The sequence below is a fragment of the Salminus brasiliensis genome, chromosome 6 (assembly GCF_030463535.1).
Source record: "Salminus brasiliensis chromosome 6, fSalBra1.hap2, whole genome shotgun sequence".
Classification (NCBI taxonomy): Eukaryota; Metazoa; Chordata; class Actinopteri; order Characiformes; family Bryconidae; genus Salminus; species Salminus brasiliensis.
Window position 1 is genome coordinate 35498389 of NC_132883.1, and position 25006 is coordinate 35523394.

Below are 25006 nucleotides of genomic sequence, written 5' to 3' on the forward strand. Positions count from 1 at the left end.
TCGAAACATGAATTCCAACATGTACTGTGGAAGCTGAGCATGATCCCCCTCCATTCTGAAACTGGGCCACATGGCAGCTTTCCAACGTGATAACGACCCCAAACACACCTCCAAGATGACAACTGCCTCGCTTAGGAAGCTGAAGGTAAAGGTGATTAACTGGTCAAGTATGTCTCCAGACCAAACCCAACTGAGCACCTGTGGGGCATCCTTAAGCGGAAGGTGAAGGTGAGCAAGGTGTGTAAGTACTATTTAACTTTATCATATAATCTAAAGATACTTAAACGATTCTACTATAGCATCACAATCCTTGTTATTGTTGTGGCACCCAATGATTGCTCTCAGATCACTAGGAGGCTCATTTGTTTTTTAACGAGCCATCCTAGAAAATATAACTACAGCGACCTCCAGTGGACATTACGCGCACGTTCATGCAAATTTCCGAGTGTCTTGGACTAGCTGATTAAACGTCCAAAATAATAATTTTAGCAGTGCCCAAAAAATCATATAATTATATAGAATTCTTTGCTTAAATACAGAATTCAAACAATTGAATAACAAATGAATATACAGTATATCACACAGTCACTAAGGTGTACTTTGAAAACGGCCAGACTCGTCAGAGCTCGGCACGGTTCGGCTAATCCCGTCATGGTGCTCCGTCATGTCGGAGTCGAATGAGTGGCGAGTCGGCGGTCCGAGAAATCCCCCATTTTCCACAATGGCAGGTCAGTAAATCCTTTAAGCGGACTCTTCCTGTGAGTTTCGGTCAGTGTCTGACCCCAGGGTTTAGCGCTGCCTGCAACTCGTGCTTAAGCGCCTTGACTTGTTGCTGAGGGCCGGCCGGCCTGCCTTCAGCCAGCTCGGTGACAGTGTGGGCTGCCGTCGGCTAGCACAGATTCGCAGATTTACAAAACATGCTGCCGCGTGGCACCGGTAGGTGTAGCATCTATGTATCGCGTGAGGGCGCTCGACCCAAAAGCCTGGTTACATGAACACGCCCTGGACTCGACAGCGTGACCGGGGCGGTTGTAGCTGGCCGCTTTCAGCAGTGTTACAGTGCTGGAGTCTCCACTTTCGAACTTGTTAGATACCTGTGATATTCTTACGCTCCGAGGCAGAAAGTTGAGACCTTGCCTCTGTGGCCCCGGGCTTTGGTGAGGTTTCTAAACTCGGAGGCTAAACCTCTCTGCGTTAACCCTTTCCTCACCGAGGAGAGAGTCGTGCCAAAGGAATCCTGGCTTACTCCCAACGCGTATATGTGGACGTTTTAGGTCTACAGTTAGTTAAACCCAGTGAAATACTGAGTCCACATGCAGGTGCTAAAGACAGGCTGGATTTGTTTATTAGTGATATAGTAAGTCAGTTAGGCTGTATATAGTGTTGCATCGATAGCGGTACTGTATCGGTATCGGCGCCGATACTGACTCCTACACACGGTATCGGTATCGGCAACAGAGAGCAGCGATACCACGAGGCTTACTGACGCACTACTTTATTATTATTATTTTTTACTATTATAAACTTTTTTAAATTTATTATAAGCTTTTTTGTTTGCATATGAAACATGTGAAAATGTTTAAACAACCAGTAAAAGCCAGTCATAAATGGTCATTACAATAAAAACACACTTTAATGGAACTTTTACACTTACAGCACCTTTTGTTTCCATGTGGTGTTTTTATTTATTTATTTATTTATTTATTTATTTGGTTCTGAAACCAAAAGTTGAGTTTCTGCAGCTTGTTTAAAGGCCACGCACTGAGGTTTAGTAGCTTTCTACTGGAGACGTGTACCTGAATATGAAATTGCTGCATTAGCACTTTGCATAAGACGGTCGTTTTTCTCACTGCTCTGAAATGTGAATTTCAGTCGAGCTTAGCAAGATTATGCCTCCCTACCTGCATGTGTTTCTGCATTGTGGCCATTTATATTTTTTCATAGCTCTGAAACTTTTCAAATGTGCAGGTACTCCACCAGTAAACGCTCTTCTATTATTTGGGATAAGAAATAAAAATGTAGAACCTATAAAAAGTGGAACACTATAAATATCAGGATTTATAGCCATCTATCCAGTATTTAAGTCAGAGTTGGTATCAATTTTACAAGGCTGTTTCCAACCCTGTTATTTTGCCTCATAATGTAACACTCTGATTTACTTCTTTATGGTGGGCTTGTGTGAGGAAAAAAAAAAGACTGGCTGGTTTACAACACTGTGGCCAATTCTCAGTCTACGTTCTTGTCTGTGCTTGTGTTCCTGTGGACTACCAAGAATACCAGTCTAAAGATGACGTACTTTGTATTGAGAATGCCCCTTTGACGGCTCACAGGAGCCACATAACCTAGCATGGCATACTGTGGCATAGCATAGCTTTGTATTAAATGCTTAATTTAAGTACTTTATGATCATTCCCAAGTCTAGATGTTCCTGTCATCTCCGTATTTTCTTGGCGCAGTGGCGGATACCCGCTTAGAGCCCCATGGTTTAGCTTCCTTGCTCGTATAGAGTACCTCTTCCATGGACATCCGCACAGGAAAAGCCATATTTACAAGACCTGGTTGCCGTAGCAGCCCCTTTTCCTTTAACTAGCAGAGTCTGGTGGTGATGTGTTGCTTGTCTCACAAAATGTATTAAAAGATTCTCCCAAAGTGGCCATAGTGTTTTATCATTTCACCAGGGCTAGCTGGGATTTTGTTAATGGGATAGGTGTATGTACTTTTTTCAGGGAGTAAGTTTTACCATTTGGAATAGGCCTATTTTACAGCTCTTAAAATTCAACTATCACAAAGTAAATCAGTTTCATAATTAGACAGTTAGACTGTTCACATTTGGTCACATTTGTGTGACCAATGGGATACTAAGTTTTCATAGGTCAGTCCTACTGAGGACCCGCCTGGCTTTAGAACTCCGCTATTGTATTTATAAGGGCACACATAAGCTACACACAATGTAATTACTACTGTAAGCTGGAATTAATAGACTTAGGGTTGTGACAATAACAAGACATGCTGATTTGATGAGGGTTTTGTAAACAGGTTGTACACACAAACCAACCCAAGACCCCATGCTGACCTCTGTGCTGTTACTGACCAAAAGCACTCGAACACATTTCATGTCTAGTTTGAGGTCTTTTGTGTAACTGCCGCTCAAGACGCTTGGTATGTACAAAATTGTTCTCCCTAAAATCTGATGTATAGTGAAAGTGTACTGCTTTTTTTCAAAGCATTAAAGACTGGCCGACTTTCTGCTCTTTGTATCTTGGTCTCAGACAGGTACCAAGAACAGCTGCAGCAAGATTCAGTGTTTCTCTGCTCTGACCAGCGCGTGGGCACTGAGCTTCTGGACAGACTTGTACTCCAGCTGAACCGGATTTACCCTCAGATACTGACAGACAGAGAAGCTCAGAAAGTGAGTATTTCCTAACAACAAACAGAGCTTGCCATGATTGGAGTGGTGTCTCTGCAATAAATAGGTTAAAATAGATTTGGCCAAATGCTTCTATAATAACTGGTTAGGGTGTTCATAGGTTCTGTATTGCATCCTTTGGGCCAAAATCCTAAAAATTAATGAAGTGCTATATTGGGGCTCTGAGTGGCTCAGCAGTCTTATGTGCAATCACTATGGCCCGGTATCGCAAGCTCGAATTCTGAGCCATGCCGCTTTGCCATCAGTGGCCGGAGTCACAGGAGAGCACAATTGGGTGGGGAGGTGGTGCTCTCTTCCCTCACCATTCTTCAGCGATGTTAGCTGGTGCAGTGGAGCTGGGGACCCAATGCTTTCGGAGTGTTTTGGTGGCAGTTTCAAAGAGGCAGTGGCTGACCTTGCATGTATCCTGACCCTCCCAGTGTCTGGAGCTTTGCAAGTGCTAGGGGGAGTTATGAATAGGTGAGGTACCAAACTGGGAGAAAATAAAAGCAAATTCATGATCAAATTTTAAAAGGAAGTGCTATATTGTGCAGCATAACCAGACACCTTTTGAAGACATCTGGACACCAACAGTATCTTACAGTGCTGATAAATCCTGCTCTTCTGTCCCATAGTTCCGTAACTTGAGTGTGCCTGCTGCTACACGGTTGGCTGAGCTGCTGAGCCATCTGCAGGAGAAGGGGGAGGAGGCATGTCATGAGTTTTATCGAGCTCTGCACCTCCACAGTGAAGACCTGTACCTTTGTCTGCCCACTCGTGTGTCCCGCAGAGGTGAGCACAAATCATACACACACACACACACACACACACACACATTCTTGTCCACATTTATCTAAGGTCCCATAGACATATGAGAGTACATATGTAGTGCAGTCATGTGGCTTTTCTATAGCAGTTTCTGCAGTCGGCAGAGGGCAGTGTGCAATGGTATTTCAGACTATTTAACACTTTATAATAACTGAAGTAGATGACAGACTTTTTGTGCACATTTCTGAACATTTGGTCTTGTCCACAGAGGCCCCAGAAATAAGTGGAACTAACCATAAACCCTTCTACAAGGAACGCTGCATGCCTAATGACAGGGGTAAACCAACACTCACTCGTGTATTTGCTCACTAATATACCTTAAGATCCTTCAGGAAAGAACACATACGTCTGTCTTTTCTACCTTTTCTCATTTTACCAGGTCCTCTGTTCTTCCTCTGTTGTTTCAGCATAGCTTTGGGTCTGGCCTTACTTCACTACCACAAAGGTAAGGCCCATGGGCTTTATAAATGACCTTTATAAATGATTATATATTTTTAATCATTCATTTGTTGATGCATTCATATTCGTTCTTTTCCTCTTTTTTCATGTCCTTAATTTTTTATTTTATTTTATTATTATTATTATTATTATTATTATTATTATTTTATAGAGGGGAAGATTGTGACCGGTTCTGTCCTCAGCTACACAGTGTTTGAACTGGGCCAGCATGGGAGGCATATACTGCTTTCCTACTCGGAGACCGGATCCAAGATGGAATGAAGAATGATGAAAAAGGAACATGCACTTCTGAGGACAAATATCCTACAATAATCATTATGCCAAATCGGGTTCAGCAAATACTGCTGTCAGTGATTTACCAAAACTCACTGTAAATATTGTTCTAGGGGATGGATAATTTGCTGAGATTTATTTTTAATTCCAAATATGTGACACTAGCTTGTTCTAAGAACTAAGCTAGTGTTTGTATGCTCTTTAAAAGAGTGTCCTTTTAACCTACCAGATTTTAAAACCTTTTGGAAAAAAACGATTTGAGTTTCAGTGAAATTACTAAGCAAAGTTACTCCCATGATTTATTTGTCTAGAGGCTTCATGAAACAGCATGAACGTTTTACTTACAGTTAGACCAGTTCTCAACTCATTTTAATGATGCATAACTACGTCTTACAGATAATGATCAGTGCCTTTAAAACCTTTTTAAATATTATTTGTCAGAAAGACCAGCTATCCTCACAATCACAGACATGCTCCACTGGACATTCAGTTCAGGGAGTATTCATAATAATCTTCAGTCCACAATAACCTAATTGAAATCCTGAATGATGATGTCTTTATAAATATAATTCTGTTCAGCCTGAATTTGAGTTTACAAAATAGTTTTGGGTGTTCAAATGAGGACAGTCATGAAATTGGGGGAAGGCGTTTTGGCCAGTAAATGACTAAAGTACCACACAAAGGCCTGTTGTGAACGTATTTACTAAGCTTTGCTAAGCTAGGACCACCTTAATGCATGTGAGGGCTCCCGGTGAATATGTGTGTGTATTTATGTGGTTTGTAATACATTTGTAATGCATAGCACTAAATACATTTGTATGAAATTGTGGAGCAGTGGGAAGGCCATGCCTATGCTTCTTGGACTCTTGGCCCACAGATATCGTGGAAACACTGGGAATCTTATAGGGCCAATCAGGCATGGGCAATACAATAAAAATCTAATATCCTTATATATACCAGAAAAAGTAGCATGACTTGTGTTTTGGATGCTGGTATGCTGGTCAGCTCACATTATAGTGTTCGGTGATGAGGAACACATCAGATCAGCATTAAGCAGTTTCTGCAGCAGGGTAGTAACACATTGTAAGAATATTAAAAACAATGAATGCAGTGATTAGTTAATTTTTCATCGAACTGTATTATTTGTAATGTAACAGTAGTTTAGTATTCTTCAAAAACTAATCACACATATAACAAATTATCATCATATTTCTCAACCCGAGGACCAACACTTGCCACTTGTGATGCCTTTCATTTTTTAAACTTATTTTAATGGTTTATTCTACAAACCTCTTACTTACAGTCGCAGTTAAAAGTATTCAACCCTTGCACAATAAGGTTTACTTGCTAAATGTACAAACGTTCAGCTGTCTGCATTAAACCAATCAAACTAGACCAATTTAAAATGTGCTTTTTCCAAAATTAACATATAAAACCACTTTTAATGATGCCTGTAGTTTCAGAATTATTCAACCCCCTGAATAGAATCCTTCATAAGAACACATATTTGCAAATCAGGCAGCAAATAAAGGGCTTCATTAGATGCACCAGGTGTGCTTGTGAAATGTTCACATGTCATTCACATGTCATGTACTCAAGTGTGCAATGGCTAAGCTCTACCCTTCACCCTTTAGAGGCTCATCCCCAGCACACAGGTGCTGTTCATGATTGAACTAATTAGGACTCCTCTTAAGCACCTCAGTTTTGGGTGCTCAGGGTGAAGTCACTGTTACTCTACCAACCGCTGATGTATTTGTGGTGCCTTTTGTTTCTTTTGGTTTTGACCTGCATTTTGGATTTGCCTGTGTTGTACCTGTTTGCCTGTTTCTGCCTGTCCTGGCAACGAGTATTGCTTAAGCCCTAATAAATTCTCTCTGCACATACAGCCTAACTTGACCCATTTTGTCTCCGTCCAATGAAAAGCATGTGCCACCAAAATGGTGACTTTACAGAAAAGGGTGAAAAGCTCTTAACTGCTCTTAGTCTGCTCATCCAAAACTATTCACACAGTGCACAAAGCAGCTACAGGGTTCAAACCATGGAGAATAATAGGGTTACAGACAAGAATGGATATACAGCAGCAATATGTTCCAGCTTGAAATAAAACACTTCAAATACCTGGACTGCCTAGCAAGTTTGTTGAATGTGACATTTGATTGCATGTTAAAAATATGGCTATTTCAGTAAAGAGAGTTGTCCAAAAAGTTCAAAGTAGAGACCACTGCCTTGTACAAACAAGGAAAGGGATACAAAAAGTCAGCAAAGGCACTGAAGGTTCTTAGAGAGACAGTAGGAAGCATAATTCAATGTTCTAGGAACACTGGCTACCCTATCAGGACATGGCAAAAAGGAAGCCATGAATGAATGGCACCAGATTCTTTAGACAGGTGGTCTAAAACCCTAGAATATTAGATTCTATTCCAAAAGTTGAAAAAGTTCTGACCATCTGTCATTAAACGTGTCTTTTTGTGTTGAATTTGGAGAAATTGTTTGATTGGTTTATTGCGGACAGCTGAAAGTTTGTTTATTTGCTAAACCTAATTTGCAATGAGAGTTGAAAAACTATATATAAAATATATATTTAATACAGTGCCTAAAAAAGTATCCACCCCCGCTTTCTCCTTTTAATAGGTGTCATAGGTGCCTTGGTGGCCTCCTTTACTAGTCTTCTTCTTGTACAGTCACTTTTGTGAGGACGGTCTGCTCTAAGCTTTATGATGGATATAACTGAACTTCACAGAATTTACAGGAATACTGATTAACCAGTGACTGGACCGTCCAGAAAAAAACTAGGCAAAATAGTATAGGTATTGTATGTTGTACTAGCCAATGCTTTTAGTGTAGTTTACTAAAAATTGAGTTTAATTTAAATTTTAAAAACTATACTTACGGTACTTGATCATTTGATTTAGATGTAAGTATTATGGTCTCCATACTGACTTGTGTTTAGTAGTATCTAAGCTTAGAGGTATCTTTGAATTTTTAGTCTGTTCAAACTAGCTGAGGTTATTCTTGGATAAATAATGAAGCACATTTGTAAATCGCTCTGGATAAGAGCGCCAGCTAAATGCCGTAAATAGACTTTTCAGGACTACTGAGTCATTTCAAGAGAAATCAACTGTGTCTGTATTCCCAATAACACATTTATTTATTTTAGGCTAACTAATGTGTCATTTCTTGCAACTTAGAATTTCAGTTCTGATTTACATGTTATAACCATGCAGAGTGTTACTCGTGTAAATTAAGTGCTTGCACATCCATGGCACTATAAAACCTAATGAAGTAAGTGACCTCAAATCAATTGAGCTTAAAAAGCATATGGCCTGCCGGCAGTCTGAAACTGTTATTGCAAACTAATGTTACCAGAGAATTGCCCCTCCAGTTAGTACAGAGGTCCCTGTAGTTAGTAATATTAGAATTAGAGTGTTAAGGGGTTAAATAAATGAACTGAACTGTAGTAACTCCATGTAAATCGGCAGTACTCAACTTCACAATTAAAAGTAACCGCTTCTATGGTGGATTACTGCCAGTTAATATGCCAGTTATTGACGGCAGTATTAAAAATGGCCACCTTCTCTAATGGCATTTCTATTAATGACATCTGCATTAATGCATTGTGGTCACTGTAACATTCAGCCAACAGAAAACCACATTCAGCAGCAGAGAAATGTGTATTTTGCTCTTAAAGCTTTCAACACCAGGCAAGTATACCAGATTATAAATTACAAGTGGGGGGAAAAACTACACACTGACGGTGAGTGAGGGGTGAACAATAGGCCCCTTATGCAAATAGATGGTGCAAGGAGCCAATAGGAAAGGTGCCCGTGTTACTTAAACTTAAAGTTACACTGCCCAAACCTAAGGCACACGCGTTCCCTCAGCAATTAAGAGAGAATAAACGCTGCTACTTCACTTTTCACCCTGCAATGAACTAGAACCAGTAAGAAGTGTGTTTTGTTGAGACTTGTGAAGTTGACTAATTCTTAAGTATGACAGCTATTAGATTTTACAGTGTTGAGACACATTCACTGCACTCAGCTGATCTCCATTTCCCTAACTTTGAGATTAATAAACAATTGCCTGGACCTCGCCTGTTGAATTAGGTCAGTTATGGTAAAGGGTGGATACTTATGCAGTTACTTATTTTACATTATATACTTTTATTTTGTTGACCTTACTTTGTAGATGTCCGTTTTCACTCTGACCGCAAAATGAAAGTGTTTTTTTTTGTAAATTCTTGTAAACAAACAATAAAAAAGAGGCAAAACTATACTGACCATACGTCTATTTATAAGACTTACATACATAAGGGAAAACATCCAATGCCAACACTTCCAAACCAGCAGTACATGATCACACAAAAAACTATTCAGAACACATCAAGTATTTTGGTATTTGGGGTTGTGTCAAAGCAATTGGGTCAGAAATAGTACTGTAATGTCTCCCTCTGCTGGCTTCAGTTGGGAGCTCACAAGCTCCAGTGTGCAAGGGCTAAGCTTGTCCAACACACAGGTGCTGTTCATGATTAGACTGATTAGGACTCCTCTTAAGCGCCTCAGTTTTGGGTATTCTATGTTAGGTCACTGTTATACTACTATCTCTTGCTTGGTTGTTTAGGTTGGCTTTGACACTGTACCTTGTACTCTGACCTGGATGAGCCGGTAGTTACAACAGTGAAGAGGTGGTCCAGTGGAGACATTGAGAAGCGTCATGGCTGCTTCGAAACTACAAACTGGGCGGCGTTTGAGGAGGTGACAGACAGAGTGGGCGAATACACAGACATTGTGACGTCATACATAATTTTCTGTAAAGACAGCTGTATTTCAACCAAATCACGTGACATAGAGCAATAATAAACCCTGGTTCTCAGCAGAACTCAAACAGCTTCGAAGGGAAAAGGAGGCAGTGTTCAGGAGTGGAGACCTCTTCTCCCACACTGGCTCTCTATCCTATCCCCTGCTCGTCTTTCCCTCAGCTTGGAGAATGTTTGCAGGTTCTTTGGCAGATAGAAGGTGAGGAAAGCTCCGGGGCCTGACTAACTAGCACCAATCTTAACCAGCATCTTCAACAAAACTCTGCTGTGTTCCAGCCTGCTTCAAGACCTCCACCATCATTCCAGTTCCCAAGAAACCAACCATCACTGGACTTAATGACTACAGGCCTATCGCCCTGACCTCTGTAGTCATGAAGGTCTTTGAATGCCTGGTCTTATCTCACATAAAGTCCATTACAGACCCCCTGCTGGACCCCCTGCAGTTTGCATACAGAGCAAACAGGTCTGTCGAAGGTCAACTTGACCCTTCAATTCATTCTGCAGCATCTCGACCTGTGAACCTGTGCTAGGGTTCTGTTTGTTGACTTTAGCTTGGCTATTAACACTGTTGTGCCGCAGCTTCTCCAAGCCAAACTGTCCCTGCTGTCAGTGCTGGACTCCATGTGTTAGTGGATTGTAGATTTCCTGACTAACAGGAGACAGCAGGTGCAGCTGGGAAAACGCATGTCAGATCTCCGGACACTCAGTACTGGAGTACCACAAGGTTGTGTTCTCCCACCTCTTCTCTTCAGCCTCTTCACAAATGACTGTCTCCAAGACAAGCGTCCAGGTTTTTTTCTGTCCTGGCACCAAAGTGGTGGAACGAGCTTCCTCTGGGTGTCCGAACGGCAGAGTCGCTCGCTGTCTTCAAATGCAGACTGAAGACCCACCTCTTCCAAGAATACTTGGGCGAATAGTAGAGTGGTCACCTTATTGACTTGTGTTTAGTAGTGTCTAAACTTAACTGGATTTCACTGCAACACAGTATTGATACACAACATGATTAGCATTTGCACTATGATTATTGCATGGCTGTACAGATGTAAAGTTTCTGTGAATGTTTATATAATTCTCTGTATATATGTTTTTTTTTTTAAGCTTTATTACTTTTAGTACTTATTCTTTATTCTGTTTATTGTTTAGTGTATTTTTTTCCCTCTCAGTGTAATACTTGTTAACAGTTTGTTTGTTACACGTTATACTTGTGTTGCTCTCACCAAGTAAAATTTCTTGTATGTGTAACGTACTTGGCGAAATAAAGAGATTCTGATTCTGGATAATGGATTTACCTTCACCTCTGCCCCTGTCCAGACAAAGAGTGTCAGTGTGTTGGCATGACCGTTCCATATATTCCATATGTTCATTTTGAAAACAAAGTGTGGGATTATCAATATAAAGTACGTCAGTATAAAATTCGGACTGGTGTATTTGGTAGTACTGATTTGACAAGTCCGACTCACGAGTACGAGTGGAGTAGGCTGTATAGTAATTCTACAATTTGTACCATTGGAACAGCAGTGTGGTGCAAAATGCATTCTGGAATACATAGTCCATACAAGACACGACCTGATGCAGCCTCAGTAACATGGGAACAAGTCCACTGGAACACAGATTAAGAATTGGCCAGGAGCTGGCAACTCAAAAGAGAGAGTGACCAGGATCACTGGCTATGCTTTAAAGGGAGACGAGTGACCTGAAAAGATTAAAAGTGATGCTGAGTTGACACTTTCTTGCTGAGCAGGTAGGGTTAAGATATTTATTTTTTTAATATGTGGAGTTTTTGTGTAGCTACCTATGTTACATTGTATTGCAGAGTTAGTTTTTTGCTTAGCATGGTCACTATTCTCAGACATTTTCAAGTGCTATCCTTGCTGTTGTTTTGTGAACACAACCTATCCAACCACCTAAAAAGATGGCTACTTAAGTGAATGGATGCTTTATGAAGCTTCTCTTTTATATTCTTTTTTATCTGCTCAATAAACTACAATTATTCTATATTGCTGCACCTCAAAGAAAGTTTTCAGACTCCATGTCCCCCATTGTCTGTTTGTTGGCACGCTCTCCACAATGTGACAGTATTTCATTATAAATGAGCAAAGCAAAACTATCAAAAAAACAAAGTATACAATTCCACATGGCAATGTATTTACATTAACCTGCATTAAAAGCTAGAAATGCTTTCATCTTAAAAACCTAAAAGGCCAATATTGTTGAAATACATGTTTTTCCTCTGACAGTTTATATCATTGCCAACCAATACAATACAAACTTCAGAAATTGGGAGTTTATTTTACTTGTTTATCAAATTTTCCTCTTCATTGCTGAATGCTTTGCTTTTACATGTGCTCTTGGGCATTGCTTTCCGCCGTTTGCTAAACGTTCTGACAGCATTTAGCAAGGAGTTTATTCCCGAAACAACCAATGAATTGTCAATAGACAATTTCAGGCATGGAGTCAAGGAACTACTAGGCAGGATTACCTGATATGGTGGCAAAGTGGTAGGGTGTTGGGCTCATACACCAAAGATCATGAATTTGACACTTGTCCATGCCAATATGCTGGTAGTTGCCCTGTTCATGCCTTTTTCCAAGCCAAAACAAGAGAAAGAAGCTCAATAGCAGCTTATATTACTTGTTTATCATGGGTTATACTGAGTGGCAGTGGGGCTGTAACTCAGTCGTGGAGGGCATGCCATGCATGTTTGAGATCCAGGGTTCAATTCTGTGCCTATCCATGTTATAACCTGGTAGACAGTTTTTTTTGCAACTCCAGACTATAATGATAATTTTTTTTTCCACTGACTTCTTGGCAGGCTGATCTGGCATGGTGGCCAAGTGGTCTCCTTACTGACTGGTGTTTAGTAGTGTCTAAACTTAGAGGTATCTTTAAATTTGTAGCCTTTTTAAACTAGATGAGGTTTTTCTTTTGTAAATAGCAAAGCACTTTTGTAAGTCGCTCTGGATAAGAGGGTATGCTAAATGCCTTAAAGTAAATGTAAGGCGTCTATCTCGTAAACCGAAGATCATAGGTTCGATCCCTGTCCGTACCTTATGTCTTGAAAGATTGCAAAGCACATTGCCGATAAGTTGTGCCAAACAATGTGGGAATATAGCTCAGTAGTAGAGCGCATGCTTCGCATGTATGAGGTCCTGGGTTCAATCCCCAGACTTTGTGTTTTAGACTGAAGCTCATTATTGGAAGCATGCTGAAGTGAATCAAAACCACAACAAAAACTGTTCATTAAAAAGGCTTTTGCTGCTGGAGGAAATTGGTTGATGTGGACGTTCAGAGACAGTATCAGGAGAATGTTTACTGCGGTGCTCTGGATAATCGCTCCTCGTTCTGTTAGAGAATTTCTTTGCAACTGCAGAGAAACACAAACGAGACATTTAGTTCTAGACAAATTCTGCCACATGTGTTGCAAGGTGCCCAGGATGAAAGTACAAGCAATTTTGTGCACTGAATCAAAGGACACGCCGCCGTTTGCTAAAAGTTCAAACTGAGCATTTAGCAAGAATTTTATTCATTGAGTCAGCCAAGAATTGTCAGTAGACCAGTTCAGGCATGGAGTCATGGGACTATCTAGTTGGATGAGCTGGCATGGTAGCCAAGTGAAAAGGCGTCGGTCTCATAAACCGAAGGTCATGGCTTCTACCCCTGTCCGTGCCTTCTTTCTTGGAAGATGCTGCCCGATGTTACTTTGCTGGTAGCTTTTGCATGCCCTTTCATTTACACTGCTCAAAAAATAAAGGGAACACTCAAATAACATATCCTAGATCTGAATGAATGAAATATTCTCATTGAATCATTTGTTCTGTACAAAGTTGAATGTGCTGACAACAAAATCAAATTTATTAACCAATGGAGGCCTGGATTTGGAGTCACACACAAACTTTAAGTGGAAAAACACACTACAGGCTGATCCAACTTTGATGTAATGTCCTTAAAACAAATCAAAATGAGGCACAGTATTGTGTTTGGCCTCCACGTGCCTGTATGACCTCCCTACAACGCCTTGGCATACTCCTGAAGAGGTAGCGGATGGTCTCCTGAGGGATCTCCTCCCAGACCTGGACTAAACCATCTGCCAACTCCTTGACAGTCTGTGGTGCAACAGGACGTTGGTGGATGAAGCGAGACATGATGTCTCAGATGTGCTCAATCGGATTCAGGTCTGGGGAACGGGCGGGCCAGTCCATAGCTTCAATTCCTTCATCTTGCAGGAACTGCTGACACACTCCAGCCACATGAGGTCCATTGATGTGCCATCCTGGATGAGCTGCACTACCTGAGCCACTTGTGTGGGTTGTAGAGTCCGTCTCATGCTACCACGAGTTCATTTCCACCTGTTGTCTATTCCATTTGCACAACAGCATGTGAAATTGATTGTCAATCAGTGTTGCTTCCTAAGTGGGCAGTTTGATTTCACAGAAGTTTGATTTACTTGGAGTTATATTGTGTGGTTTAAGTGTTCCCTATATTTTTTTTGAGCATTGTGTATGTATATATATATATATATATATATATATATATACACATATATACACACATACTAATAATGTTTTTATTTATTCATCAGTGTTCTATTTCCGTTCATGTGTGTCGATTCAGAGACTCGGTTCGTGTTCGTTTACGTTCATGTGTGTTTGGTTCAGTTCGTTTGTGTTCACGTGTGTTTCGGTTTTGATTGTTTATTGTTCCTTGTTTAAGTCATGCGTTTCACCTGAGGCTGGCGGTACTTAAGGAGCCTGGACGTCTTAGTCCGAGGCCAAAATTGCATGTTTGGAACCTAAAGGCAGCCCGAGAGGTTCCCGTTACTGCTCACGGTGTGTTAGGACCAGCTTCTGCTCGACTTCCTTGTTCCTTGTTGCAGGCCATCCGGCCATCCAAGGACTCAGCGAGGCTCGCTCACTCTCAGCCAAGATAGACCCACGACTCTCGTTCCAGCTAGGCGACCCACGCTCACGCAGTAGTACCAAGTTTGGTCGGCCTAGCCGTTTTTGGTTCTGCAGCTGGTCTCCTAGCTCTCTTCCCTTCTTTTAGAAGTAGTCTCAGCGCCGGTCTAGCGCGTCTTTAGTTCACCCCTTTTTTTTTTTTTTTTTGCCCTCTGGTTTTTCAAGTTTGTGTCGTGTTCATCTGTATGCCTTTATGTTCATCCCTCTGTGTCTGGCCTAACCCGCCATGACAGTAAACAGTAGTTTATTCTGTATGACCTTTAACCCTATATTGGAGTTGTCATTCAGGAGACTCAAACATGGGTCATAATTTCACTCAATTTCCAGTAAATCAGACAACACTGAATTGATCTATTTCCAGAGTTTTCCCAGAACATATGTAAAATGGACCAGCAGCAGTGTTGGTACATATATGACAGTGATTGGTAGTTTGGAGCTTCATTTTAAATCTTCTATATGGTGTCAGGTATGCTCTGTGAATGACCTTAAAATCAGTAAGTTGATGTGTTACATTTTTGGAAGGCCTGTTAAGATCAGACCAAGTAATTCCCCATTCTGGAGTATGATTTAAGGCAGCCAGCTCTCTGTTCCATAATGCAGCAACTGAAAGAGGTTTCATAGTAGCTTTAATCAACTTACGGTAGATCCTGGATACACATCCTTTGGAGGGCATATATGGTTGGATCCAATCCAGCTATGGGAAAGCACCATGGAAGCCCATAGGTTTTAAACCCTGAAATGCTCTATAAAACATCAAATTCCTTCATTACAAGTTGAATGGAGACATCCACGCTGTCTAAACACAGAAGAATGTCATCAGCATAAAGCGAAATAAAGTTGCTGTGATCTTGAATTGTGAAAGGAAATATTGAGGATTGTTGAACAGCTTGTGCTAAAGGTTCTAAAGACAGACAAAATCAATGGGGGGAGATTGGACACCCTTGTCTAGTCCCACGCTCTAGCTGAAATGCAGGGGACATTAGATTGTTGGTTAAAACTGATGCTGCAGGAGAATGATACAGTGTTCGCAGCACTGAAATAAACGTTGTACCCAAACCCAAAACGTTCAGGGACTGCTCACATATAACTCCACTCAGCCTATTAAAGGCTTTCTCCACGTCCAAAGAGAGAACTGCACAAGAGCTAGGAAATGTAGGTGCAGCGTCCAAAATCTGAAATAATCTCCGGATATTATCTGAGGCAGGACGGCCCTTTATGAACCCAGTTTGGTCTTCCCTTATTAAAGCAGGTTCCACAGTTTCCAACAGCAAAGAGAGAACCTTAGCAAATAATTTGACATCGCTACAAATAAGAGAAACAGGCCTGTAGCTTGAACATTGTAACAGGTCTTTTCCTTTCCTGGAATCCAGTATAAGAGGTCCCACTAAATCCCAAAGTTCCACATACAAATCAGGTGGGGAGCCATCCAGACCCAAAGCAAGACAGCTGTGTGGAGAAACTGCTCACTCAGGTGAAAATCTCCAATGAACAGTTTTTGTTGTGGTTTTGATTCACTTCAGCATGCTTCCAATAATGAGCTTCAGTCTAAAAGACAAATTCAGTGGAGATGCTGGGGATTGAACTCAGGACCTCATACATGCAAAGCATGCACTCTACCACTGAGCTACATCCCCAACTTGCTGTAGGTTGTCGACAATGTGCCCATGGGACAAGCCAAAGCTTTAAACTTACATTGAGGGCAGAGTTAAAATCCTGCATAGTCAGCATTTTAACATAGTAACCTGGAACATCATATATGATGACATTGGGCAGAATCTTCCAAGAAAGAAGGCACGGACAGGGGTCGAACCCATGATCTTCGGTTTACAAGACCGACGCCTTGCCACTTGGCCATCGCGCTCGCAACCTTGGTTTTTAATTGGTGTGGAGGCACTAAACAAATGTACCTGTAAAAGCAACAGGAGTTATTTACCTGAGCATAACAGTAAACATCCTTCTGATACTGTCTCAGAACATGCAAATCAAGCAAGTTCCTCCAGCAGCAAATGCCTTTTTAATGAATATTATTTGTTGTGGTTTTGATTCACTTCAGCATGCTTCCAATAATGAGCTTCAGTCTAAAAGACAAATTCAGTGGAAATGCTGGGGATTGAACCCAGGACCTCACACATGCGAAGCATGCGCTCTACCACTGAGCAACATCCCCAACTTGCTGTAGGTTGTTGGCAAAGTGCCCATGGGACAAGCCAAAGCTTTAAACTTACAGCTAGGGCAGAGTTAAAAATCTGCATAGTCAGCATTTTAAACATAGTAAGCTGGAACATCATATATGATGGGGCATGCAAAAGCTACCAGCAAAGTGACATTGGGCAGAATCTTCCAAGAAAGAAGGCACGGACAGGAGTCGAACCCATGATGTTCGGTTTACGAGACCGACGCCTTACCACTTGGCCACGTTTGCCAGTCAACCCACCTAGTCCCATGGCTCTATGCCTCAACTGGTCACCTAACAATTCTTGGCTGACTCAACTAATAAATTCTTGCTAAATGCTCAGTTTGACCTTTTAGCAAACGTTGGTGTGACCTCTGCTTCAGTACAAGAATTTGCATGTACTCCCATCCTGGGCACCGTGCAACACATGTGGCAGAACTTGTCTAGAACTATATGTCTGGTTTGTGTTTTTCTGAAGTTGCAAAGAAATACTCTAATAGGTCAGACAATGGAGAAAAATTCCTGATCCTCGTAGTCTGAAGTTGCAAAAAACTGCCTAGCAGGTTATAACATGGAGATGCAGGGGATTGAACCCTGGACCTCATACATGCAAAGCATGCGCGCTACCACTGAGCTACATCCCCTCTGCCAATCTTCTGTTTGAGGAACCCAAGAGCATGAGTAAAAATAAGATAATCAGCAAAGATGGGGAGGATTTGATTAACATGTAATAAAAGCTCCCATTAAGCTTCTTTTTGCTTGGAAAAAGTCACGAACGGGGATTGAAGCCATGATTTTCGGTTTACAAGACGGACGCCTTGCCTCTTGGCCATCGCGCCCACAGCCTCAATTTTGAATTGGCGTGGAAGCACTGGACAAATGTACCTGTAAAAGCAACAGGAGTTAATTACCTGAGCATAACAGTAAACATTCTTCTGATACTGTCTCAGAACATGCAAATCAAGCAAGTTCCTCCAGCTGCAAATGCCTTTTTAATGAATATTATTTGTTGTGGTTTTGATTCACTTCAGCATGCTTCCAATAATGAGCTTCAGTCTAAAAGACAAATTCAGTGGAGATGCTGGGGATTGAACCCAGGACCTCATACATGCGAAGCATGCGCTCTACCCCTGAGCTACATCCCCAACTTGCTTTAGGTTGTTGGCAATGTGCCCATGTGACAAGCCAAAGCTTTAAACTTACAGCTAGGGCAGAGTTAAAATCCTGCATAGTCAGCATTTTAATATAGTAAGCTGGAACATCATATATGATGGGGCATGCAAAAGCTACAAGCAAAGTGACATTGGGCAGAATCTTCCAAGAAAGAAGGCACGGACAGGGGTCGAACCCATGATGTTCAGTTTAAAATGCCGACACCTTACCACTTGGCCACCATGTCTGCCAGTCAACCCACCTAGTCCCATGACTCTATGCCTCAACTGGTCACCTAACAATTCTTGGCTGACTCAACTAATAAATTCTTGCTAAATGCTCAGTTTGACCTTTTAGCAAACGTTGGTGTGACCTCTGCTTCAGTACAAGAATTTGCATGTACTCCCATCCTGGGCACCGTGCAACACATGTGGCACAACTTGTCTAGAACTAAATGTCTGATTTGTGTTTCTCTGAAGTTGCAAAAAACAGCCCAGCAGGTTATAACATGGAGATGCAGGGGATTGAACCCTTGACCTCATACATGCAAAGCATGCGCTATACCACTGAGCTACATACCCCAACTTGCTGTACGTTGTTGGCAATGTGCCCATGGGACAAGCCAAAGATTTAAACTTACAGCGTGGGCACAGTTAAAATCCTGCATAGTCAGCATTTTTAACATAGTAAGCTGGAACATCATATATGATGGGACATGCAAAAGCTACCAGCAAAGTGACATTGGGCAGAATCTTCCAAGAAAGAAGGCACGGACAGGGGTCGAACCCATGATCTTCGGTTTACGAGACCGACGCCTTACCACTTGGCCACCATGCCCGCTCAGCAACTGTGCTAGTCCCATGACTCTATGCCTCAACCGGTCTCCTGACAATTCTTGGCTGACTCAATGAATAAAATTCTTGCTAAATGCTCAGTTTGACCTTTTAGCAAACGTTGGTGTGACCTCTGCTTCAGTACAAGAATTTGCATGTACTCTCATCCTGGGTACCTTGCAACACATGCGGCAGAATTTGTCTAGAACTAAATGTCTGGTTTGTGTTTTTCTGAAGTTGCAAAGAAATACTCTAATAGGTCAGACAATGAAGAAAAATTCCTGATCCTCGTAGTCTGAAGTTGCAAAAAACTGCCCAGCAGGTTATAACATGGAGATGCAGGGGATTGAACTCTGGACCTCATACATGCAAAGCATGCACTCTACCACTGAGCTACATCCCCTCTGCCAATCTTCTGTTTGAGGAACCCAAGAGCATGAGTAAAAGTAAGATAATCAGCAAAGATGGGGAGGATTTGATTGACATGTAATAAAAGCTCCCATTAAGCTTCTTTTTGCTTGGAAAAGGCGTGAACGGGGATTGAACCCGTGATCTTAAGTTTACAAGACCAACGCCTTGCCACTTGGCCATCGCGCCCACAGCTTGGGTTTTGAATTGGCGTGGAAGCACTGGACAAATGTACCTGTAAAAGCAACAGGAGTTAATTACCTGAGCATAACAGTAAACATTCTTCTGATACTGTCTCAGAACATGCAAATCAAGCAAGTTCCTCCAGCTGCAAATGCTTTTTCAATGAATATTATTTGTTGTGGTTTTGATTCACTTCAGCATGCTTCCAATAATGAGCTTCAGTCTAAAAGACAAATTCAGTGGAGATGCTGGGGATTGAACCCAGGACCTCATACATGCAAAGAATGCGCTTTACCACTGAGCTACATCCACAACTTGCTGTAGGTTGTTGGCAAAGTGCCCATGGGACAAGCCAAAGCTTTAAACTTACAGATAGGGCAGAGTTAAAATCCTGCATAGTCAGCATTTTAAACATAGTAAGCTGGAACATCATATATGATGAGGCATGCAAAAGCTACCAGCAAAGTGACATTGGGCAGAATCTTCCAAGAAAGAAGGCACGGACAGGAGTCAAACCCATGATGTTCGGTTTACGAGACCGACACCTTACCACTTGGCCACCATGTCTGCCAGTCAACCCACCTAGTCCCATGGCTCTATACCTCAACTGGTCACCTAACAATTCTTGGCTGACTCAATGAATAAATTCTTGCTAAATGCTCAGTTTGACCTTTTAGCAAACGTTGGTGTGACCTCTGCTTCAGTACAAGAATTTGCATGTACTCCCATCCTGGGCACCTTGCAACACATGTGGTAGAACTTGTCTAGAACTAAATGTCTGGTTTGTGTTTCTCTGAAGTTGCAAACAAATACTCTAATAGGTCAGACAATGAAGAAAAATTCCTGATCCTCGTAGTCTGAAGTTGCAAAAAACAGCCCAGCAGGTTATAACATGGAGATGAAAGGGATTGAACCCTGGACCTCATACATGCAAAGCATACGCTCTACCACTGAGCTACATCCCCAACTTGCTGTAGGTTGTTGGCAATGTGCCCATGGGACAAGCCAAAGCTTTAAACTTACAGTGAGGGCAGAGTTAAAATCCTGCATAGTCAGCATTTTAACATAGTAAGCTGGAAAATCATATATGATGGGGCATGCAAAAGCTACCAGCAAAGTGACATTGGGCAGAATCTTCCAAGAAAGAAGGCACGGACGGGGGTCGAACCCATGATCTTCGGTTTACGAGACCGACGCCTTACCACTTGGCCACCATGCCAGCTCATCAACTGTGCTAGTCCCATGACTCTATGTCTCAACCGGTCTCCTGACAATTCTTGGCTGACTCAATGAATAAAATTCTTGCTAAATGCTCAGTTTGACCTTTTAGCAAACGTTGGTGTGACCTCTGCTTCAGTACAAGAATTTGCATGTACTCCCATCCTGGGCACCTTGCAACACATGTGGCAGAACTTGTCTAGAACTAAATGTCTGGTTTGTGTTTTTCTGAAGTTGCAAAGAAATACTCTAATAGGTCAGACAATGGAGAAAAATTCCTGATCCTCGTAGTCTGAAGTTGCAAAAAACAGCCCAGCAGCTTATAACATGGAGATGCAGGGGATTGAACCCTGGACCTCATACATGCAAAGCATGCGCTCTACCACTGAGCTACATCCCCAACTTGCTGTAGGTTGTTGGCAAAGTGCCCATGGGACAAGCCAAAGCTTTAAACTAACACCTAGGGCAGAGTTAAAATCCTGCATAGTCAGCATTTTAATATAGTAAGCTGGAACATCATATATGATGGGGCATGCAAAAGCTACAAGCAAAGTGAAATTGGGCAGAATCTTCCAAGAAAGAAGGCACGGACAAGTGTCAAACCCATGATGTTCAGTTTAAAAGACCGACACCTTACCACTTGGCCACCATGTCTGCCAGTCAACCCACCTAGTCCCATGACTCTATGCCTCAACTGGTCACCTAACAATTCTTGGCTGACTCAACTAATAAATTCTTGCTAAATGCTCAGTTTGACCTTTTAGCAAACGTTGGTGTGACCTCTGCTTCAGTACAAGAATTTGCATGTACTCCCATCCTGGGCACCTTGCAACACATGTGGCAGAACTTGTCTAGAACTAAATGTCTGGTTTGTGTTTCTCTGAAGTTGCAAACAAATACTCTAATAGGTCAGACAATGAAGAAAAATTCCTGATCCACGTAGTCTGAAATTGCAAAAAACAGCCCAGCAGGTTATAACATGGGGACGCAGGGGATTGAACCCTGAACCTCATACATGCAAAGCATGCGCTATACCACTGAGCTACATCCCCAACTTGCTGTAAGTTGTTGGCAATGTGTCCATGGGACAAGCCAAAGCTTTAAACTTACAGTATGGGCACAGTTAAAATCCTGCATAGTCAGCATTTTAACATAGTAAGCTGGAACATCATATATGATGGGGCATGCAAAAGCTACCAGCAAAGTGACATTGGGCAGAATCTTCCAAGAAAGAAGGCACGGACGGGGGTCGAACCCATGATCTTCGGTTTACGAGACCGACGCCTTACCACTTGGCCACCATGCCCGCTCAGCAACTGTGCTAGTCCCATGACTCTATGCCTCAACCGGTCTCCTGACAATTCTTGGCTGACTCAATGAATAAAATTCTTGCTAAATGCTCAGTTTGACCTTTTAGCAAACGTTGGTGTGACCTCTGCTTCAGTACAAGAATTTGCATGTACTCCCATCCTGGGCACCTTGCAACACATGCGGCAGAATTTGTCTAGAACTAAATGTCTGGTTTGTGTTTGTCTGAAGTTGCAAAGAAATACTCTAATAGGTCAGACAATGGAGAAAAATTCCTGATCCTCGTAGTCTGAAGTTGCAAAAAACTGCCTAGCAGGTTATAACATGGAGATGCAGGGGATTGAACTCTGGACCTCATACATGCAAAGCATGCGCGCTACCACTGAGCTACATCCCCTCTGCCAATCTTCTGTTTGAGGAACCCAAGAGCATGAGTAAAAGTAAGATAATCAGCAAAGATGGGGAGGATTTGATTGACATGTAATAAAAGCTCCCATTAAGCTTCTTTTTGCTTGGAAAAGGCACGAACGGGGATTGAACCCGTGATTTTCGGTTTACAAGACGGACGCCTTGCCTCTTGGCCATCGCGCCCACAGCCTCGATTTTGAATTGGCGTGGAAGCACTGGACAAATGTACCTGTAAAAGCAACAGGAGTTAATTACCTGAGCATAACAGTAAACATTCTTCTGATACTGTCTCAGAACATGCAAATCAAGCAAGTTCCTCCAGCTGCAAATGCCTTTTTAATGAATATTATTTGTTGTGGCTTGGATTCACTTCAGCATGCTTCCAATAATGAGCTTCAGTCTAAAAGACAAATTCAGTGGAGATGCTGGGGATTGAACCCAGGACCTCATACATGCGAAGCATGCGCTCTACCAGTGAGCTACATCCCCAACTTGCTGCAGGTTGTTGGTAATGTGCCCATGGGACAAGCCAAAGCTTTAAACTTACAGATAGGGCGGAGTTAAAATCCTGCATAGTCAGCATTTTAAACATAGTAAGCTGGAACATCATATATGATGGGGCATGCAAAAGCTACCAGCAAAGTGACATTGGGCAGAATCTTCCAAGTAAGAAGGCACGGAGGGGGGTCGAACCCATGATCTTCGGTTTACAAGACCGACGCTTTACCACTTGGCCACCATGCCAGCTCATCAACTGTACTAGTCCCATGACTCTGCCTCAACCGGTCTCCTGACAATTCTTGGCTGACTCAATGAATAAAATTCTTGCTAAATGCTCAGTTTGACCTTTTAGCAAACGTTGGTGTGACCTCTGCTTCAGTACAAGAATTTGCATGTACTCCCATCCTGGGCACATTGCAACACATGCGGCAGAATTTGTCTAGAACTAAATGTCTGGTTTGTGTTTTTCTGAAGTTGCAAAGAAATACTCTAATAGGGCAGACAATGGAGAAAAATTCCTGATCCTCGTAGTCTGAAGTTGCAAAAAACTGCCTAGCAGGTTATAACATGGAGATGCAGGGGATTGAACCCTGGACCTCATACATGCAAAGCATGCGCTCTACCACTGAGCTACATCCCCTCTGCCAATCTTCTGTTTGAGGAACCCAAGAGCATGAGTAAAAGTAAGATAATCAGCAAAGATGGGGAGGATTTGATTGACATGTAATAAAAGCTCCCATTAAGCTTCTTTTTGCTTGGAAAAGGCATGAACGGTGATTGAACCCGTGATCTTCGGTTTACAAGACCGATGCCTTGCCACTTGGCCATCGCGCCCACAGCTCTGGTTTTGAATTGGCGTGGAAGCACTGGACAAATGTACCTGTAAAAGCAACAGGAGTTAATTACCTGAGCATAACAGTAAACATTCTTCTGATACTGTCTCAGAACATGCAAATCAAGCAAGTTCCTCCAGCTGCAAATGCCTTTTTAATGAATATTATTTGTTGTGGCTTGGATTCACTTCAGCATGCTTCCAATAATGAGCTTCAGTCTAAAAGACAAATTCAGTGGAGATGCTGGGGATTGAACCCAGGACCTCATACATGCGAAGCATGCGCTCTACCAGTGAGCTACATCCCCAACTTGCTGCAGGTTGTTGGTAATGTGCCCATGGGACAAGCCAAAGCTTTAAACTTACAGATAGGGCGGAGTTAAAATCCTGCATAGTCAGCATTTTAAACATAGTAAGCTGGAACATCATATATGATGGGGCATGCAAAAGCTACCAGCAAAGTGACATTGGGCAGAATCTTCCAAGAAAGAAGGCACGGAGGGGGGTCGAACCCATGATCTTCGGTTTACAAGACCGACGCTTTACCACTTGGCCACCATGCCAGCTCATCAACTGTACTAGTCCCATGACTCTGCCTCAACCGGTCTCCTGACAATTCTTGGCTGACTCAATGAATAAAATTCTTGCTAAATGCTCAGTTTGACCTTTTAGCAAACGTTGGTGTGACCTCTGCTTCAGTACAAGAATTTGCATGTACTCCCATCCTGGGCACATTGCAACACATGCGGCAGAATTTGTCTAGAACTAAATGTCTGGTTTGTGTTTTTCTGAAGTTGCAAAGAAATACTCTAATAGGGCAGACAATGGAGAAAAATTCCTGATCCTCGTAGTCTGAAGTTGCAAAAAACTGCCTAGCAGGTTATAACATGGAGATGCAGGGGATTGAACCCTGGACCTCATACATGCAAAGCATGCGCTCTACCACTGAGCTACATCCCCTCTGCCAATCTTCTGTTTGAGGAACCCAAGAGCATGAGTAAAAGTAAGATAATCAGCAAAGATGGGGAGGATTTGATTGACATGTAATAAAAGCTCCCATTAAGCTTCTTTTTGCTTGGAAAAGGCATGAACGGTGATTGAACCCGTGATCTTCGGTTTACAAGACCGATGCCTTGCCACTTGGCCATCGCGCCCACAGCTCTGGTTTTGAATTGGCGTGGAAGCACTGGACAAATGTACCTGTAAAAGCAACAGGAGTTAATTACCTGAGCATAACAGTAAACATTCTTCTGATA

The 25006-nt window shown here is 42.1% G+C and overlaps 1 protein-coding gene and 15 non-coding genes across 16 annotated transcripts; 1 reads left to right on the top strand and 15 right to left on the bottom strand.

The window, feature by feature from the left end:
• Positions 1 to 644: 644 nt before the first annotated feature.
• On the top strand, positions 645 to 7089 carry LOC140556919 (caspase recruitment domain-containing protein 19-like). The gene is made up of 6 exons (XM_072681032.1): positions 645 to 728; positions 3270 to 3409; positions 4042 to 4198; positions 4443 to 4511; positions 4614 to 4679; positions 4845 to 7089. The coding sequence occupies exons 1-6, from the start codon at positions 665 to 667 to the stop codon at positions 4952 to 4954; spliced, it is 606 nt and encodes a 201-aa protein (XP_072537133.1). The 5' UTR covers positions 645 to 664; the 3' UTR covers positions 4955 to 7089.
• A 9740-nt stretch (positions 7090 to 16829) lies between these two features.
• trnaa-cgc (transfer RNA alanine (anticodon CGC)) lies at positions 16830 to 16901 on the bottom strand. The gene has a single exon. It is a non-coding gene; the product is annotated as a tRNA-Ala (tRNA).
• A 1079-nt stretch (positions 16902 to 17980) lies between these two features.
• trnaa-cgc (transfer RNA alanine (anticodon CGC)) lies at positions 17981 to 18052 on the bottom strand. The gene has a single exon. It is a non-coding gene; the product is annotated as a tRNA-Ala (tRNA).
• A 772-nt stretch (positions 18053 to 18824) lies between these two features.
• On the bottom strand, positions 18825 to 18896 carry trnat-cgu (transfer RNA threonine (anticodon CGU)). Its single transcript has one exon. It is a non-coding gene; the product is annotated as a tRNA-Thr (tRNA).
• Positions 18897 to 19417: 521 nt separating this feature from the next.
• Positions 19418 to 19489, bottom strand: trnat-ugu (transfer RNA threonine (anticodon UGU)). Its single transcript has one exon. It is a non-coding gene; the product is annotated as a tRNA-Thr (tRNA).
• A 1141-nt stretch (positions 19490 to 20630) lies between these two features.
• Positions 20631 to 20702, bottom strand: trnat-cgu (transfer RNA threonine (anticodon CGU)). The gene has a single exon. It is a non-coding gene; the product is annotated as a tRNA-Thr (tRNA).
• A 327-nt stretch (positions 20703 to 21029) lies between these two features.
• On the bottom strand, positions 21030 to 21101 carry trnaa-ugc (transfer RNA alanine (anticodon UGC)). Its single transcript has one exon. It is a non-coding gene; the product is annotated as a tRNA-Ala (tRNA).
• An 834-nt stretch (positions 21102 to 21935) lies between these two features.
• On the bottom strand, positions 21936 to 22007 carry trnat-cgu (transfer RNA threonine (anticodon CGU)). Its single transcript has one exon. It is a non-coding gene; the product is annotated as a tRNA-Thr (tRNA).
• Positions 22008 to 22834: 827 nt separating this feature from the next.
• On the bottom strand, positions 22835 to 22906 carry trnaa-cgc (transfer RNA alanine (anticodon CGC)). The gene has a single exon. It is a non-coding gene; the product is annotated as a tRNA-Ala (tRNA).
• Positions 22907 to 23089: 183 nt separating this feature from the next.
• On the bottom strand, positions 23090 to 23161 carry trnat-ugu (transfer RNA threonine (anticodon UGU)). The gene has a single exon. It is a non-coding gene; the product is annotated as a tRNA-Thr (tRNA).
• Positions 23162 to 23486: 325 nt separating this feature from the next.
• Positions 23487 to 23558, bottom strand: trnaa-ugc (transfer RNA alanine (anticodon UGC)). Its single transcript has one exon. It is a non-coding gene; the product is annotated as a tRNA-Ala (tRNA).
• A 122-nt stretch (positions 23559 to 23680) lies between these two features.
• Positions 23681 to 23752, bottom strand: trnat-ugu (transfer RNA threonine (anticodon UGU)). Its single transcript has one exon. It is a non-coding gene; the product is annotated as a tRNA-Thr (tRNA).
• A 234-nt stretch (positions 23753 to 23986) lies between these two features.
• trnaa-cgc (transfer RNA alanine (anticodon CGC)) lies at positions 23987 to 24058 on the bottom strand. Its single transcript has one exon. It is a non-coding gene; the product is annotated as a tRNA-Ala (tRNA).
• A 183-nt stretch (positions 24059 to 24241) lies between these two features.
• trnat-ugu (transfer RNA threonine (anticodon UGU)) lies at positions 24242 to 24313 on the bottom strand. The gene has a single exon. It is a non-coding gene; the product is annotated as a tRNA-Thr (tRNA).
• A 325-nt stretch (positions 24314 to 24638) lies between these two features.
• Positions 24639 to 24710, bottom strand: trnaa-ugc (transfer RNA alanine (anticodon UGC)). The gene has a single exon. It is a non-coding gene; the product is annotated as a tRNA-Ala (tRNA).
• Positions 24711 to 24832: 122 nt separating this feature from the next.
• Positions 24833 to 24904, bottom strand: trnat-ugu (transfer RNA threonine (anticodon UGU)). The gene has a single exon. It is a non-coding gene; the product is annotated as a tRNA-Thr (tRNA).
• Positions 24905 to 25006: the final 102 nt, after the last annotated feature.

Excerpts from the sequence above, each read along its gene's own strand:
- LOC140556919 (XM_072681032.1), top strand. The coding sequence starts at position 665 with ATGTCGGAGTCGAATGAGTGGCGAGTCGGCGGTCCGAGAAATCCCCCA. Across the intron at positions 729-3,269 it reads CCCATTTTCCACAATGGCAG|ACAGGTACCAAGAACAGCTG; the intron begins GTCAGTAAATCC and ends TCTTGGTCTCAG. Across the intron at positions 4,680-4,844 it reads CTTACTTCACTACCACAAAG|AGGGGAAGATTGTGACCGGT; the intron begins GTAAGGCCCATG and ends ATTATTTTATAG.